We start from the raw sequence: 18,252 nt of genomic DNA, 5'->3' as shown, positions 1-18,252 counted from the left end.
GGCTGCATGTAATAAAACATAAGATTTCCTCGGGTAACAATGTAAGAAATAATACATAAAAAAACAAAATACTGCATAGCTTCCTGAGAACCCGAAGCGAGGCGGCCATCTCTGTCAGCGCCAGATGTAAAAAATAATCTGTCGGTAAACAATTGTTGGAAAAATTACTTGTGTCATGCACAAAGTATGTGTCCTAACCGACTTGCCAAAACTAGTTTGTTATTAAGATATTTGTGGAGTGGTTGAAAAACGAGTTTGAATGACTCCAACCTAAGTGTATGTAAACTTCCAACTTCAACTGTAAATACACTGCATTTATACTCTGGACGCAGACATTGCTCGTCTTAATATTATATATTTCTTAATTCTATTCTTGTACTTTTAGATTTGTGTGTATTGTTGTGAATTGTTAGATTTTACTACATTGTTGGAGCTAGGAACACAAGCATTTCGCTATACCCGCTATAACATCAGCTAAATATGTGTATGCGACCAATACAATGTTATTTGATTTGAAGACTTATACCAGTAATGCAGTATAAGCTATCAGCAGCTTGATGGATTTTTGCTTCTCTCTATAGATTAGCCTTTTGAGAAGCCATGTGCACATGCATGTGATGTTTGTTGTGACCTTTGGGACCTTCATTTATTTACACTTGATTCAACACTGATTCATGTCAGTCGACTTTGGCCATTGTAATGGGTCATTCCACCAAATGAGTGCCTTTTGCGTCCCTTTGATATTTTAAGTAGATATTGTGCACCAATATTTAATTTTAAAAGCCTGTTGTATTAAATGAAGTGCCCTTTAGTATAGACCACATTGAACATTTTAAATATAATAAAGACTTGCTAATTTGACAAAATGTAACATTTTGACATGTTCCTCTGTGCATCCTCTGTGACTTCTAGGAACGTTTTAACCCACTTAACCCCATAATTTTCCACGTTCTCACCATCATTGCAAAGCACTTGTTATTTTGTTGCTTTGACAAAGTCATTTCTGAAGATAATTTATTTTGTGTGATTACTGATTCATTTTAAGATAAAACAAAACCTGTCCCTCATTCCCTGTTACATGGACTGAACTCTAGTTGTAATATGGTTGTAACGCCCTGGCCATAGAGAGGGGTTTTTTGTTCTTTATTTTGTTTAGACCTGGGTGTTACATTGGGTGGGCGTTCTATGTTCTGTTTCTATGTGTTTGTATTTCTTTGTTTTGGGCCGTGTGTGTGGCTCCCAAATCAGGCACAGCTGAAGTTCGTTGCTGTTGATTGGGAGTCACACATAAGTGCATGTTTTTCCGTTGGGGTTTTGTGGGTAATTGTTTCTGTTCAGTGTGTTAGCTGTCAGTACTGTTTAGCTGTCGGTTGTTTCTTGTTTTGTAGTTATATAGTGTTCTTTTTGAATTAAATTATGAACACTAACTCCGCTGCACCTTGGTCTTCTTCCGATGACAGCCGTTACAGAATTACCCACCAACAACTGACCAAGCAGCGGAGGAAGGAGAAGCGACAGGAGTACAGCTTGATGGACTCGTGGACATGGGAACAAATCCTGGACGGAGAGGGACCATGGACTCAGGCTGGGGATTATCGCCTCCCGCAGTGGGAGATTGAAGCGGCGAGAGCGGAGAGGCGATACTATGAGGAGAGAGAGCGCAACAAGCACGAGAGGCAGCCCCAATATTTTTTTGGGGGGGGCACACGGGACAGTCGGCGGAGCCGAGGTCGGAACCAGAGCCAGTCGGGCTGACATTGGAGGTGAGCGAGGGGTACAAGGCAGAGACTGTGACGGAGTTAATGGGGAAATTAAAGGAGAGAGAGATGAGAGAGCTGCTAGTGTGGTGCATAAGGCACGGCATTCGCCCTACGGAGCGTGTCGTGGAAATGATGTCACCTGAGGCAGCTCTCCATACTCGTCCTGAGGTGCGTGCTGGTTGTCTGGTGAAGACTGTGCCTGCGCCCAGAAACAGGCCTCCTGCATGTCTTCCCAGCCCTGCACGTCCTGTGCCTACGCCCAGAACCAGGCCACCTGCATGTCTTCCCATCCTGGTCAAGCCCATGCCTCCTCCACGGACCAGTCCTCCAGTGGGTCTCCCTATCCTGGTCAAGCCCGTGCCTCCTCTACGGACCAGTCCTCCAGTGGGTCTCCTCATCCTGGTCAAGCCCGTGCCTCCTCCTCGGACCAGTCCTCCAGTGGGTCTCCCCATCCTGGTTCGTCCTGTGCCTCCTCCAAGGACCAGTCCTCCGGTGGATCCCTCCACCCTGGTCTCTCCTGTCCCGCCTCCTCAGACCAGGCCTCCAGCGGGTCTCCCCAGCCTGGTGAGTCCAGGGCCTGCGCCCAGAGCCAGGCCTCCCTCATGTCTCCCCAGCCTGGTGAATCCTGCGCCGGATCTGCCAGGGTGGCCCGTCTGCCCGGAGCTGCCAGAGTGGCCCGTCTGCCCGGAGCTGCCAGAGTGGTCCGTCTGCCCGGATCAGCCAGAGTGGCCCGTCTGCCCGGAGCTGCCAGAGTGGCCCATCTGCCCGGATAAGCCAGAGTGGCCCGTCTGCCCGGATCAGCCAGAGTGGCCCGTCTGCCCGGATCAGCCAGAGTGGCCCGTCTGCCCGGATCAGCCAGAGTGGCCCGTCTGCCCAGATCAGCCAGAGTGGCCCGTCTGCCCGGATCAGCCAGAGTGGCCCGTCTGCCCGGATCAGCCAGAGTGGCCCATCTGCCCGGCGCAGCCATCGCCGCCCGCCAGCCGGGCGCAGCCATCGCCGCCCGCCAGCCGGGCGCAGCCAGGGTCGCCCGCCAGCCGGGCGAAGCCAGGGTCGCCCACCAGACCTTCGGCGCGGCCAGGTGCGCCACCCAAGAGGGCGACGCCAAGGGTGGGGCAGAGGTTACGTCCCGCACCTGAGCCACCGCCGTAAGAGGGCCCACCCAGACCCTCCCCTTCAGTGTCAGGTTTTGCGGCCGGAGTCCGCACCTTGGGGGGGGGGGGGGGGGTACTGTAACGCCCTGGCCATAGAGAGGGTTTTTTTGTTCTTTATTTTGTTTAGACCAGGGTGTTACATTGGGTGGGCGTTCTATGTTCTGTTTCTATGTGTTTGTATTTCTTTGTTTTGGGCCGTGTGTGGCTCCCAAATCAGGCACAGCTGAAGTTCGTTGCTGTTGATTGGGAGTCACACATAAGTTCATGTTTTTCCGTTGGGGTTTTGTGGGTAATTGTTTCTGTTCAGTGTGTTAGCTGTCAGTACTGTTTAGCTGTCGGTTGTTTCTTGTTTTGTAGTTATATAGTGTTCTTTCTGAATTAAATTATGAACACTAACTCCGCTGCACCTTGGTCTTCTTCCGATGACAGCCGTTACAATGGTGAAACTATTTATTTTAAAATATATTTTTTTTTTCAAAAGAAACATTGAACATCTAATCATAGTGTAAAAGCAGGTTAGCCGGTTCTACTCTTTTTTGGACATTTTTGGGTGTTTTGTGGAGGAAAACTGAGTGGGTCAAGCATTAACCCGTCATCTCTGTTACCCATTGATAGAACATCTAGAAATGTCAATTCCTAACCATCTACACTGAACAAAAATATAAACGCAACATGCAACAATTTCAACTATTTTACTGAGTTACGGTTCATATAAGTAAATCAGTCAATTTAAATAAATTCATTAGGCCCTAATCTATGGATTTCACATGACTGGGCAGGGGTGCAGTCATGGGTGGGCCTGGGAGGGCATAGGTCTACCCACTTGGGAGCCAGGCCCAACCGATAAGAATTTGTTTTTCCCCACAAAAGGGCTTTATTACAGACAGAAATACAGTATGAGGATATATAAAGTTTCATCAGCTGTCCGGCTGGCTGGTCTCAGATGATCCCGAAGGTGAAGTAGCCGGATGTGGAGGTCCTGGGCTGGCGTGATTGCACATGGTCTGCGGTTGTGAGGCCAGTTGGACGTACTGCCAAATTCTCTAAAACAACGTTGGCTTATGGTAGAGAAATGAACACTACCTTCTCTGGCAACAAATGGTCACAAACAGGGATGTAAACAAATTTGTGCACCAAATTTGAAAGAAATAAGCTTTTTGGAAAATTTCTGGGATCTTTTATTTCAGCTCATGAAACATGGGACCAACACTTTATATGTTATGTTTATATTTTTGTTCAGTATCTCTTATCTCTAACCTCTTTTATCCATCAGCTATAGTATATTCTAGAATATTATTGTCTGAACTTTACACTTAAGTAATAAGTACTTCCATAGCATCTCATTCTATTGGAAAATAAATAATTTGTGACTGTCAGTTGCATCAGGGTTAACCTTGTTCCCAGGCACACAGGTGTCTAGTGCTCGAAACAGGAAATGCTTCTTACATACTTGGCACTAATTACATTCTTAGGTTACGTTTGCACAATTTGGCAGACATTTCTATAATTACCTATCTGGATCCTGAGACTGTCGACTCTGGCAGTAAGCTTCCCATTGAAGGTGGATGACATGCATCCAGAGAATGTGGAAGAGTCATGAAGGTCAAGCTGACATCAAGGAAGGATCGTCTTACCTTAGTGTCAGGGATTACCCTGGAAAAGACCAGTAACAACATCTATTTTTAGGATCAACTTCAGGTCTAGCGGAATGTGAGGCCATAAACATCCAGACACCTTCAGTTCTATGGCCTTTATAGGGTTAGATTGAACTGATTGAATTCAATGGCAGGACAGCCCAGATCATTCATTACTACCACAATCGTCATGATAATTTGTTATTATTTCTTATGTATGCCATGTCATACTGCATGCAACTTTGTTGGCATGTTTTCTTGAAGTTACAGTATATGAAATTAACTCAATGACTCATCTTCACAGGACTCCCCCGCAGCTTATCTGTCTTTGAGTTTGTCACTCAGAAATGTGGCATCCAAACTGCCTCGCAGATTGACTAATCAAATCAAAATCAAATCAAATCAAATGTATTTATATAGCCCTTCGTACATCAGCTGATATCTCAAAGTGCTGTACAGAAACCCAGCCTAAAACCCCAAACAGCAAGCAATGCATGTGAAAGAAGCACGGTGGCTAGGAAAAACTCCCTAGGAAAAACTCCCTAGAAAGGCAAAAAACCTAGGAAGAAACCTAGAGAGGAACCAGGCTATGAGGGGTGGCCAGTCCTCTTCTGGCTGTGCAGGGTGGATATTATAACAGAACATGGTCAAGATGTTAAAATGTTCATAAATGACCAGCATGGTCAAATAATAATAATCATAGTAGTTGTCGAGGGTAGCTGTACTATATAGCTAACTTACTGTAGCTGTATGTTTTCCTTCTTCTTAACAACTCATATGTTGGTTTGCATACAGTTTTTGGTGAAGTATAGATTATTCAGATCAACTGTCACTGAAACCAGGTTTATGATCTGTCTGTAAGAACAGTATTGGACTCCTCGGTGCTGCAGTGGCTAGAATGAAACACCTCATAAAACTGGTCTAAATGGCCAGGGAAGTAATTTACGCAGAACATTAATGGAAGTGAACACCATGAAAATGTTACTTTCATGAATAACTATTTGAAAAATGTATTTGTCACGGGGCAAGAGGAACTAGTTTCCATTGGGCTTGTTAAACTGGTACCTATCAGATACAGAGGACCCTGAACACATTTTACTGTGTTGGCCAGGTAAACCAGGCGAAATACTGTCATAGCCAGAACCAACTACTGAAACAATACCTCTTTTGTCTTCTTTTTTTAGATGGACTCCAAATAGTTTCAGCCCAGGGACTGGAGACAGGGGAAGGAGGGAGTGACATGGTTGAGCAAACAACCCCCCCCCCCCCACGCCTTACTCAAAGTTGACCTATTTTTTACTGTGGGGTTAGAAATCCAAACAGGCTGCAATAGACAACACTGAAGCTTGTCCCAGGATATTTCCAGCGTGTTTGCAAGGTTAACCAATGTTACATTATTGGTATTTGCAGTGTCTCCGTTTTTGGATAATAAAATGTAAATGCAAGGTAAACCTAGAATCTAACCTAAAATATGTGATGGGTTAGGTGCAGGCTTTTAAGATTTGAGGTATGGAATGCTTCATCATAATACAGCTGTATCACTTCATTATTGTAATGTATTTGGCTTTAGATTGACTGCTATTCACCAGTGTGCAGGCAGGCCTGCCATGCACTTAACAGCATGGGCCCCTTCTGTAAATTTCAACCGACACTGTATGAAGGTAGATTAGTTGTGGCATTCAGTTCTCATGGTGCAGTGTCCCTATTTCTCATGGTGCAGAGCCCTTTTTTGCTGTGCTGTAATGAAAAAACGACCATAACATCACATAAGTAAGCTCATACGAGACTGTGGAGATGACTGTGGTTAAGATGATATGGCGATGCAGTGGATAGCTGGCGTTTTATGGGCTCCTGACCAATTCTGCTATTTTGTGTTTTTTTTTTATGCTGATCTTTTTTTTTATGCTGATCTTTTTTTGTACATAATGCCTCCAATGACAAAAAATGGCTTCTGGACATCAGAACAGCGATCACTAACCTCGATTTGGATGAAAATCCCTACTTCAACGAGTCGGCGGCTGTAGACATTCTGCTTACTACTGACCAACACCTAATCCCCAGGGTGAAAAAGAGGCAGGCGAGGTGGCCTAACAAGATTACGTCGGCGAACAAATAGACCATCATTGCCCTCTGTTCTGTTGGTGAATGTACAGTTACTGGAGAACAAACTGAATAAACTCCATTTGAGACCATCCTATCAATGGGACAAAACTCTTGATCACCTTTCTCCACACATACAAGGCTCAGATTCACTATGGCAAATCTGACCATAACTCTATGCTTCTGATTCCTGCTTACAAGCAAAAACTCAAAACAGGAAGTACCAGCGTCTCACTCAATATGGAAGTGGTCTGATGAAGCGGATGCTAAGTTACAGGACTGTTCTGAATATGTTCCGGGATTCATCAGATATCATTGAGAAGTTTACCACATCAGTCACCGGCTTCCTTAATAAGTGCATTGAAGATGTCATCCCCACAGTGACCATATGTACATATCCCAACAAGAAGTCATGGATTACAGGCAACATCCGCACTGAGCTAAAGGCTGCTGCTTTCAAGGAGCGGAACACTAATCCAGACGCTAATAAGAAATCCCGCTATGACCTCCAATGACACATTAAACAGGCAAAGCATCAATACAGGACTAAGATCAAATCCTACTATGCTGGCTCTGACGCTCGTCGGATGTGACAGGGCTTGCAAACTATCACAGATTACAAAGGGAAACCCAGCCGCGAGCTGCCCAGTGACGCAAGCCTACCAGACGAGCTACAGTGCCTTCAGAAACTATTCACACCCCTTCACTTACAGTCTGAATATTAAATTGATTAAATTGAGATTTTGTGTTGCTGGCCTACACACAATACCCCATAATGTCAAAGTGTAATTAAGTTTTTCACATTTTTTACAAATGAATTCAAAATGAAACGCTGAAATGTCTTGAATCAATAAGCATTCGACCCCTTTGTTATGGCAAGCCTAAAAACATGTGCTTAACAAGTCACAATAAGTTGCATGGACTCACTCTATGTGCAAAAATTGTGTTTAACATGATTTTTGAATGACTACCACACAAACAATTATCTGTAAGGTCCCTCAGTCGAGCAGTGAATTTAAAACACAAAGACCAGGGAGGTTTCCAATGCTTCGCAAAGTAGGGCACCTATTGGTAGATGTGTAAAAAATAAAAAATAAACACTGAATATCCGTTTGAACATGGTGAAGTTACACTTTGGATATTTTCTTTATTTGTATTTTTTATTTAACCTTTATTAAACCAGGTAAAACCCATTGAGGTTAAAAACCTATTTTGCGAGGGTGACCTGGCAAGAAGAGAAAACAGGGAATTAGCAGCGTGTCCATAAAACCTTACAGAAAAATACAGAATACACACAAAAGATAAAGTGTCACAACTTATCAATTCACCAGTCACTACAAAGATACAGGTGTCCTTCCTAACTCAGTTGCCAGTTTGGAAGGAAACCACTCTGGGATTTCACCATGAGGCCAATGGTGACTTTAAAACAGAGTTTAATTGATGTAATATGGCTGTAAAAAAGTTTAATGGCTGTGATAGGAAAAAACTGAGGATGGATCAACAACATGCTACCCCTTAAAAAATAAATAAATAATACTTTTTTTAAACAACATGCTACCAGTTTTGGTGTTTCCATTAGTATTTTGAGGTAGCACGTTAGCGTGTAGGGCTCATCGATTGGTGTCACCTCGTTAGTAAGTAAATGCTGGTTTGTCCATCTCATTAGTCGGAAGGTGTTTCACCTGTGCTAGCCCAGGTGCTATTTAAGAGTGGCTGGCACAGCGCTCCAGTTGAGCGTGAGAGATGTTGGGAGAGCTATGCTTCAGCTGAGCTGAGCTGAGCTGAGCTGAGCTGAGCTGAGCTGAGCTGAGCTGAGCTGAGCGAGCTGAGCTGAGCTGGCTTCGAGTGCAACCTATTTAAGTTTGAAAGAAGCCTGATTTTTGTTGTTTCCACTTGTTTGTTTTGCTCCATATTATTTTTACTCCCTATCTTAAATTGTGGATTCTTCTTTTAGTTGGCCTTTTCCTGAATTGGCCGAGTTACAGTTTTGAGTTAAATCTACTTGAAAATCTATGGCAAGACCTGAAAATGGTTGTCTAGCAATGATCAACAATGAATTTGACAGAGCTTGAAGAATTTTGAAAAGAATAAAGGGCAAAATGCTGCACAATTCAGATGTGGAAAGCTCTTACCAAGAAAGATTGTAATCGTTGCAAAAGGTGCTTCTACAAAGTATTGACTCAGGGGTGTGAGCATTTCATGTTCAATAAATTTACAAATATGTCTAAAAACATGTTTTCACTTTGCCATTATGGGTTATTGTGTGTACTGTAGATGGGTGAGATTTTTTTTTTTTTTTTAATCAATTTTAAATTCAGGCTGTAACACAACAAAATGTGGGTAAGTCAAGAGGTATGAATACTTTCTGAAGGCACTGTAAATGCCTTCTATGCTCGCTTCGAGGCAATTAACACTGAACCATGCACGAGAGCACCAGCTGTTCCGGACAACTGTGTGATCTCGCTCGCCGTAGCCGATGTAAGTAGGACCTTAACATTCACAAGGCCGCGGGGCCAGGTGGATTAAATGGACGCGTACTCAGAGCATGCGCTGATCAGCTGGTAAGTGTCTTCACTGGCATTTTCAACCTCTCCCTGACCATGTCTATGTTTCAAGCAGACCACCATAGTCCCTGTGCCCAAGAACGCCAAGGTAACCTGTGCAAATGACAATCGCCCCAAGCTCATCACTAAGCTCAGGACCCTGGGACTGAACACCTCCCTCTGCAACTGGATCCTGGACTTCCTGACGGGCCGTGCTCAGGTGCTGAGGGTAGGCAACAACGCATCCGCCACGCTAACTCTCAACACGGGGGCCCCTCAGGGGTACATGCCTGTACTCACTGTTCACCCAAGACTGCATGGCCACGCATGACTCCATCACCATCATTAAGTTTGCTGACAACACAACGGTGCTATGCCTGATCACCAACGACGATGAGACAGCCTATAGGGAGGAGGTCAGTGATAAAAACCTTTCCCTCAACGTCAGCAAGACAAAGGAGCCGAGCACCCCCCCATCCACATCGACGGAGCTGTAGTGTAGCAGGTCGAGAGCTTCAAGTTCCTCAGTGTCCACATCATTAACACGGTCCACACACATCAACACAGTCGTGAAGAAGTCACGACAATGCCTCTTCCCCCTCAGGAGGCTGAAAATAAATGGCATGGGCCCTCAGATCTTCTAAAAGTTATACAGCTGCACCATTGAGAACAAGCATATTGACGGGCTGTATCACCGCTTGGTATGGCAACTGCTTGGCATCTGACCACAAGGTGTTACAGAGGGTAATGCGTACAGCCCAGTACATCACTGGGGCCGAGCTCACTGCCATCCAGGACCTCTATACCAGGCGGTGTCAGAAGAAGGCCCTAAACATTGTCAAAGACTCCAGCCACCCAAGTCATGAACTGTTCTCTCTGCTACTGTACGGAAAGTGGTACCGATGCCCCATATCTGGACCCAACAGGACCTTGAACAGCTTCTACTAGTCATTTAAAAAAATTATTTAACCATTATTTAACTAGGCAAATCAGAACAAATAATGACGGCCTAGCATAAGGCCTCCTGCGGGGACAGGGTCTCGGATTAAAAATACAAATTTGTTAAATAAAAATATAGGACAAAACACATCACGATAAGAGAGACAACACAACACTACATAAAGAGAGACCTAAGACAACAACATAGCAGGGCAGCAACACATGACAACATAGCATGGTAGCAACACAACATGACGACAACATGGCAGCAGCAGAGCATGGACATGGTAGCAGGACAAAACAGGGTACAAACATTACTTGGCACAGACAACAGCACAAAGGGCAAGAAGGTAGAGACAACAATACATCAAGCAAAGCAGACACAACTGTCAGTAAGAGTGTCCATTATTGAGTCTTTGAATGAAGAGATTGAGATAAAACTATCCAGTTTGAGTGTTTGTTGCAGCTCGTTCCAGTCGCTAGCTGCAGCAAACTGAAAAGATGAGCGACCCAGACTGCTAGATAGTTAACCAAATAGCTACCCGGACTATCTGCATTGCCTCCCCTTTGCACTAACTCTTTTGACTCATCACATACACTGCTAATGCTTATTATCTATCCTGTTGCATAGTCGCTTTACCCCTACCCATATGTACATACACTATATGTACAAAAGTATGTGGACACCCCTTCAAATTAGTGGATTCGGCTATTTCAGCCACACCCGTTCCTGACAGGTGCATAAAATCAAGCACACAGCCATACAATCTCCATAGACAAACATTGGCAGTAGAATGTCCTTACTGAAGAGCTCAGTGACATTCAACATGGCACCGTCATTGAATGCCAGCTTTCCAATAAGTCAGTTGGTCTAATTTCTACCGAGTTCCAAATTGCCTCTGGAAGCAACGTCAGCACAAGAACTGTTCGTCGGTAGCTTCATGAAATGGGTTTCCACGGCCGAGCAGCTTCACACAAGCCTAAGATCACCATGCGCAATGCCAGGCGTTGGCTGGAGTGATGTAAAGCTTGCCGCCTTTGAACTCTGGAGCAGTGGAAACACGTTCTCTGGAGTGATGAATCCCACTTTGCCATCTGAATCACACTTTGCCATCTGACAGTCCGATGGAAGAATCTGGGTTTGGCGGATGCCAGGAGAACGCTACCTGCCCCAATGCATAGTGCCAACTGTAAAGTTGGGTTGAGAAGGAATAATGTTCTGGGGCTGTTTTTCATGTTTCGGGCTAGGCCTTTTAGTTCCAGTAAAGGGAATTTTTTACGCTACAGTGTAAAATGACATTCTAGATGAGGGAAGGCCCTTTCCTGTTTCAGCATGACAATTCCCCGGTGCACAAAGCGAGGTCCATACTGAAATAGTTTGTCGAGATCAGTATGGAAGAACTTGACAGGCCTGCACAGAGCCCTGACCTGAATTGGAATGCAGAGTGCGAGCCAGGTCTAATCGCCCACATCAGTGCCTGACCTCACCAATGCTCTTATGGCTGAATGGAAGCAAGTCCCCGCAGCAATGTTCCAACATCTAGTCGAAAGCCTTCCCAGAAGAGTGGAAGCTGTTAATGCAGCAAAGCGGTGACCAACTCCATAAAAATGTCCATGATATTGGAATGAGATGTTCGATTAGCAGGTGTCCACATACCTTTGGTCATGTAGTGTATATATACCTCAATTACCTCATACCACATCGACTCGGTACTGGTACCCCATGTACAGTTGAAGTCGGAAGTTTACATACACTTATGTTGGAGTCATTAAAACTCGTTTTTCAACCACTCCACAAATGTCTTGTTAACTATAGATTTGGCAAGTCGGTTAGGACATCTACATCTACTATTTTTTCCAACATTTGTTTACAGACAGATTATTTCACTTATAATTCACAGTATCACAATTCCAGTGGGTCAGAGGTTTACATATATAATTTGACTGTGCCTTTAAACAGCTTGGAAAATTCCATAAAATTATGTCATGGCTTTAGAAGCTTCTGATAGGCTACTTGACATTGTTTGAGTCAATTGAAGTTGTACCTGTGGATGCATTTCAAGGCCTACCTTCAAACTCAGTGCCTCTTTGCTTGACATCATGGGAAAATCTAAAGAAATCCGCCAAGACCTCAGAAAAGAATTGTAGACCTCCACAAGTCTGGTTCATCCTTGGGAGCAATTTCCAAACACCTGAAGGTACCACGTTCATCTGTACAAACAATAGTACGCAAGTATAAACACCATGGGACCACACAGCCGTCATACCGCTTAGGAAGGAGACGCGTTCTGTCTCCTAGAGATGAACGTACTTTGGTGCGAAAAGTGCAAATCAATCCCAGAACAACAGCAAACGACCTTGTGAAGATGCTAGAGGAAACAGGTACAAAAGTATCTATATCCACAGTAAAACGAGTCCTATATCAACATAACCTGACAGGCCACTCAGCAAGGAAGAAGCCACTGCTCCAAAACCGCCAGACTAAAAAAGCCAGACTACGGTTTGCAACTGCACATGGGGACAAAGATCGTACTTTTTGGAGAAATGTCTTCTGGTCTGATGATACAAAAATAGAATGGTTTGGCCATTATGACCATAATTATGTTTGGAAGAAAAAGGGGGACGCTTGCAAGCCGAAGAACACCATCCCAACCGTGAAGGACAGGGGTGGCAGCAACATGTTGGGGGGGTGCTTTGCTGCAGGAGGGACTGGTGCACTTCACAAAATAGATGGCATCATGAGGGAGGAAAATGATGTGGATATATTGAAGCAATATCTCAAGACATCAGTCAGGAAGTTGAAGCTTGGTCACAAATGGGTCTTCCAAATGGACAATGACCCCAAGCATACTTCTAAAGTTGTGGAAAAATGGCTTAAGGACAACGAAGTCAAGGTATTGGATTGGCCATCACAAAGCCCTGACCTCAATCCTATAGATTTGTTTTAGGCAGAACTGCAAAAGTGTGTGCGAGCAAGGAGGTCTACAAACCTGACTCAGTTACACCAGCTCTGTCAGGAGGAATGGGCCAAAATTCACCCAACTTATTGTGGAAAGCTTGTGGAAGGCTACCCAAAACGTTTAAAAGCAATGATACCAAATACTAGTTGAGTGTATGTAAACTTCTGACCCACTGGGAATGTGATGAAAGAAATAAAAGCTGAAATAAATAATTCTCTCTACTATTATTCTGACATTTCACATTCTTAAAATAAAGTGGTGATCCTAACTGACCTAAGACAGGGAATTTTTACTAGGATTAAATGTCAGGAATTGTGAAAAACTGAGTTTAAATGTTAAATGTTTTCCTTGGAACAGACTGGATGGAACAATGTGTCTGGATAGAATTCCTTACCTATTATTGTCAGAAGTGAGTTCTCTGTTCAACACAATGTTTTATTTGTAAAGTTATGAAAAATAGTATTTTGGTTCCACCAGAATTTCAGAGAAAATAATGAATCTCTTCTTATCAACCTCCCACCCCTTGTTATGAACCACCACAATTCTATTTTCATGTCTGGATGATGGCATAACACACCATGTTGTAAATACCAACATCTACACCTGGTCTAGGTAAATTTTGTAGGTGTGATCCATTGCAAACCTCTTCAGTTTTAGTGCTGTGTTTATGAACTGCATATTAACGATATGTTTCTATTATATCTGCAATTGAATGGTGTGTGGGTTAATGTGCCTTGTGAGATTTTAATGAACTATCCTCTATCATAGATAACACTGAGTAGAGCACGCAAAGGCTCCTTGGTTCACAGTATGATGAAACAAATTATGTCCAACTGTATAGCTGGAACAGTTCAAAAATACAATTTACAAATCAAATTAGATGCATAAAATTGTGCCTTGAGGACTCCTTATGAAAACAGTTTTTATCAATAAAACTACTGTCTCCTGCACCCACAGGACAAAAAACCTTCACCAGGTGAACATGTAGGTTATATTTGTATTGGTTGTGGACCTCTGTTCAAAACACACAACTATTTTTTTGTTTTCATGCACCTAGTCCCAGGGAAAGATTACCTTAAAAGGGTCTGTTTTTAGCATATTATTCTACAGATGTAGGATCGTAATTTGAGCCAGTTTGCTACAGCAGGAAAATAATCCGGCAGCAACAGGAAATGTGAATTATTATGTTGGTTCAAGTCCGAAATTTAAAAGTACAAATTACAGACTTCAGAAGCCTTTTTAAACCTCAAATACACCACAAGTTTCAAATGCCTTGCATTGCATGAAAGTTCTACTGGAACCGGGTGATCAAATTAAGATCCTACATCTGTAAATGGAAGGTGTCCATTGCTTTTGCGTTCTTATTGCATAATTTATATCAGGTTAACCTCAAGTAGTCATCAGTGCTCCGTTAATATTTCACTTACAGTATGTTTGGCATGTGCGGTTTACTGGATGTTTCAAGGCGAGTCTGATATGATATACAGTAGTGAATGCTTCTCGTGTTTTTTTGACAGTAATGCCTCTTGCAGGAAGATATTTTGTGTCATCCTCCATAATACAAAGGCTGATGTTTATCAGGAAGTTTCAGGATATTGGTATCATTCAGGGGCTGGTGAGCAGTCTTATCCTGAGGGCTCTTCCTGTTGAGGCAGAGGAGTTATGTGTCCTGCTGGGTATGATTCTGCACAGGAAACTGACTGGAGTCAAAGAACACTTTAATTTACATTCCACTGACAAAATAATGCATGGGCACATCACTACCTCTGAAAGAAGAGAAGGATGAGAATATAACTCGGTTCACCTTGTCCCCTGTAAATGTATGAAGTTATTTATGTAATAACCAATGACACACTGAAACTTGAAGGCTCCCCTATTGTGTGAACTAGCTATGTAATATCCAGCTGTGTGTATCCACACTGCTCTAACACCAAGGTGACGCAAGACTGGAGTTTCCTTTCAGCACTCCTCTGGCATGAGCGGTCAACAGCCAGCTATTTGTCATGCTGCTGACCAAGGTGTAAAATGGAATCTGTAGTAGGGGTATGACCCTCTCCGGAATCTGTAGTAGGGGTATAACCCTCTCCGATGCCTCACAGTCAAAGCCAGCTGTTTAAAATGTGTCAGTGACACGAAGAGAGCTTTGCCATTTTTAGAACCTGCATTGTGGCATACCCCTCAAGAGGTAATGAAAAAGTGACTGGGGATCATGAATGTTTTGTACAATATAACATTTTATTTCTAAAAGGATTACACTTTAAGCACATGAGCACAATGACCAACCTTTTCTCACAGTAATAAAATAAAATAGTGTACATACATACTTCAGCCACACCACTGCTCAACACACACCAGATTTACACTTATAGAAATAAGAATAATCACCATTCATAGAGCCCAGTTAAACAGAATAGGTCCACCACAAGGCACAGTTCTGTAATACTGACTTAACAGTATCATGGCACTTATTGAGAAAGAAAAACATACCAGCATTAACCCCTGTATGAGACAACAGGCCGTGATAATTACATTTCCTGATTGTATCTTATCAATACAACTTCACATTGCATCAAATACAATAATAAGCATTTGAAAAGAGATACATGAGACAGCAATGTTGAGAAATCAAATGACACGAATCTCGAATAAAAACATATTTTGAAGGTACAAAGGAAGTTGAAGGTGCATTTTATCATTTGCCTTATTTACTGAGAAATTCATTTACATTTGTATTTCATTTTTTCACAGATGGATGATACCACTCTTACCCTTCAATATGAAGGACATCCCATTGGTCCAATCCCACCACATACTGTATATATGGAAATCAGGAAGTTCATCTCAATTAGTGCATTTGCTTACGGAAATTCCAACCCTGAAAATGGGCTTATAACAGGTTACAAATTGTCAAACTTAAATGTCAATGGGTATTTGTTTTTTAACAGGCATGATATTGAGAAGGCACTAAATAACTTTACACAAGAATCACATGTAAAATAAAACAAACATCAATTGCCTCTGTCTCTCTGATCATATTAAGAAAGTATCTCTATGGTAACCAAATAGCAGTAGAAACGAGCCATGGTCCATATTTCTATACACTTTTTATTTATTGATGTGCTTCATTGCATTCAAAGCAGCTATTGACATTTTAAGGTAAGTTATGTAACTAGTACTGCTATCCCTCTGCTCCAAGTCTATCCCTGTTATAACTATTCACTGTAGCTGATTGTCTTCCCTAATTTCACCAGTAGTTGACACCATTCTCAATTCGGCCCCAGCTTTGCAACCCAGGAAAGAGTCCACTTGATGAGCGTGGACTTCCAAACTGGTCAAACCCCATCTCCAGTAGTTTACTGGAGTTCTTGTGCTCTTTTGGTTTGTTACGCTCAACAGGGGTTTTGGGAAGTGTTTTCACATCCTCTCCATTCCACCCAATTGGTTTGAGAATGTAGTTTTTCCCGTCATTATTGTCCCAGAAAACCTGGTCTTTGCTTTTGAAGCATATGCAGAATTCGACTCTGTTATAAGGAGGTACGTAACGGGGCAGTTTGAAGAAAAAGGCGAATGTGTCTGTGTCCTGGCAACTGTAGATGTTGTTCATAAAGGTGCAGTCAATGTCTGTGTAGGTTTTCCATGAGTCAACAGTTACCCGAACATGGACAGATTTCTCAAAGCCAAGGTTTCGGACTTTCACGGTGCCTGTGAGTGACTTGTCCTGCAGTGTGCAGTTTTCCAGGCACACAGAGTTCTTCAACAGCCGGTTCCGGAAGGCCAGATAGTCTGCAGCGGGTTGGGGAAAGTCCAGTGCCAGGCTTCGCTTGGTGCTGATCTTCAGCTCCATGGTGGCATTTTCCAGGTCTATGAGGTCAAATTGAAAGTTGGACAGCATGGGCTCCTCATCAAACTTTGAAAAGACGTGGATGGCTGTGAGGGACATGCCTTTGGAGTCGGCAAAGACCACACTCTTCTTGCCCTTTGAGGTCTTCATGGTTGTCTTGGGGCTCTTCCAGACCAGACTGGGGGCCTCCAGTGACCTCTGGGAGCTGATGCAGGGCCGTAGGGGCTTGTAGTGGTTTGCCCGGTTCCTGGCCCTCAAGTCCTCATGGGAACTGAGGAAGCTCCGGAGAGGTGGCGAGTGTGTGATGTACATCCGCATAGCGATGTCTACAGGCATAACAGGAACCGGCATTGCTGATGAATTTAATACGTGGAGGACCCTGAGGAAGGAGGAACAATCAATATGTTATCTTCTTTTGAGGTCCTCGAATGTGTTCATCTAAATGTGTTCATTATGCACGTCACTATATTATACAGGTCAATATCTAGGTACATAACGGGGCCCCGTTACATACCTACTAAATGTATGGTTTTTTAGTCTCATGATATTACATGGCAGTCAACATTTTTGGAAGAACATCTACTTCACCAGAAAAGTTGTTGCCAACCATAAATTTTTGTTCAGCTCACATGATTGTGCTATTCCTAAAATCTAAATGAAAACCAAAACATTTGTAAAATGATCAATACAAGATTTTATTCTGCTTACAAATTGAGAACCCATGCAAATGAGTTATTGCCTTGAACTGCAAACATCTACTGTAAGGCTACATTTAAACACAAAAACAATGATCCTTACCTCGTGGCACTCATTTGAAAAATAAAGAGAGAGGTTCCAAGACAATGATGATTGAACAAGATATGCTTTAAAATGTACTGTAATAACTAGTTTTGTTCAAGTATCTTGTCATGAATTCATAACTTGCAGTCAGTAGTGTTGAGCAGGCATGCCCCCCTTGCTCTCTCTGCAGTTCAGTCTCCCAATGCATGAGAGCCAGTGATTTCAACTGCCATTTTGAGTCAATTTGCATATTTTTCTCACATAGTTTCTCAAACAACCAATGAAAGATCTGAGGAGTTTAGCTTCAACCAATCAGAGCAAATATGTCTTGGTCTCTAGCCAATCCACATGGAGTTTTGTATTTAAGGGGGGCCAGTTTGGATTCCTCATACTGACACTTTCTATTTGAGAATCATTGTAGACCTCTGCTGGTATTGATGATGTGCTGCAGCCAATTCTCTATTTCTGGTTTATGTGTTTAAAAGGGGATACCTAGTCAGTTGTACAACTGAATGCATTCAACTGAAATGTGTCTTAATTATTT

At 43.0% G+C, this 18,252-nt stretch overlaps 1 protein-coding gene across 1 annotated transcript; it reads right to left on the bottom strand.

Moving 5' to 3' along the window:
• Positions 1–16,207: 16,207 nt before the first annotated feature.
• On the bottom strand, positions 16,208–17,905 carry LOC106577132 (protein phosphatase 1 regulatory subunit 3C-B). Its single transcript, XM_014154889.3, has 2 exons — positions 17,727–17,905; positions 16,208–17,307 (listed from the first exon to the last, which is right to left on the bottom strand). Exons 1-2 carry the CDS (start codon positions 17,738–17,740, stop codon positions 16,332–16,334), a joined length of 990 nt encoding a protein of 329 aa, XP_014010364.2. The 5' UTR covers positions 17,741–17,905; the 3' UTR covers positions 16,208–16,331.
• Positions 17,906–18,252: the final 347 nt, after the last annotated feature.

Source organism: Salmo salar, chromosome 18 (assembly GCF_965601325.2).
Source record: "Salmo salar chromosome 18, fSalSal1, whole genome shotgun sequence".
NCBI classification, from domain to species: Eukaryota; Metazoa; Chordata; class Actinopteri; order Salmoniformes; family Salmonidae; genus Salmo; species Salmo salar.
The sequence above is the reverse complement of the archived record's forward strand: the minus strand, read 5'-3'. Positions and strand labels throughout refer to the sequence as shown.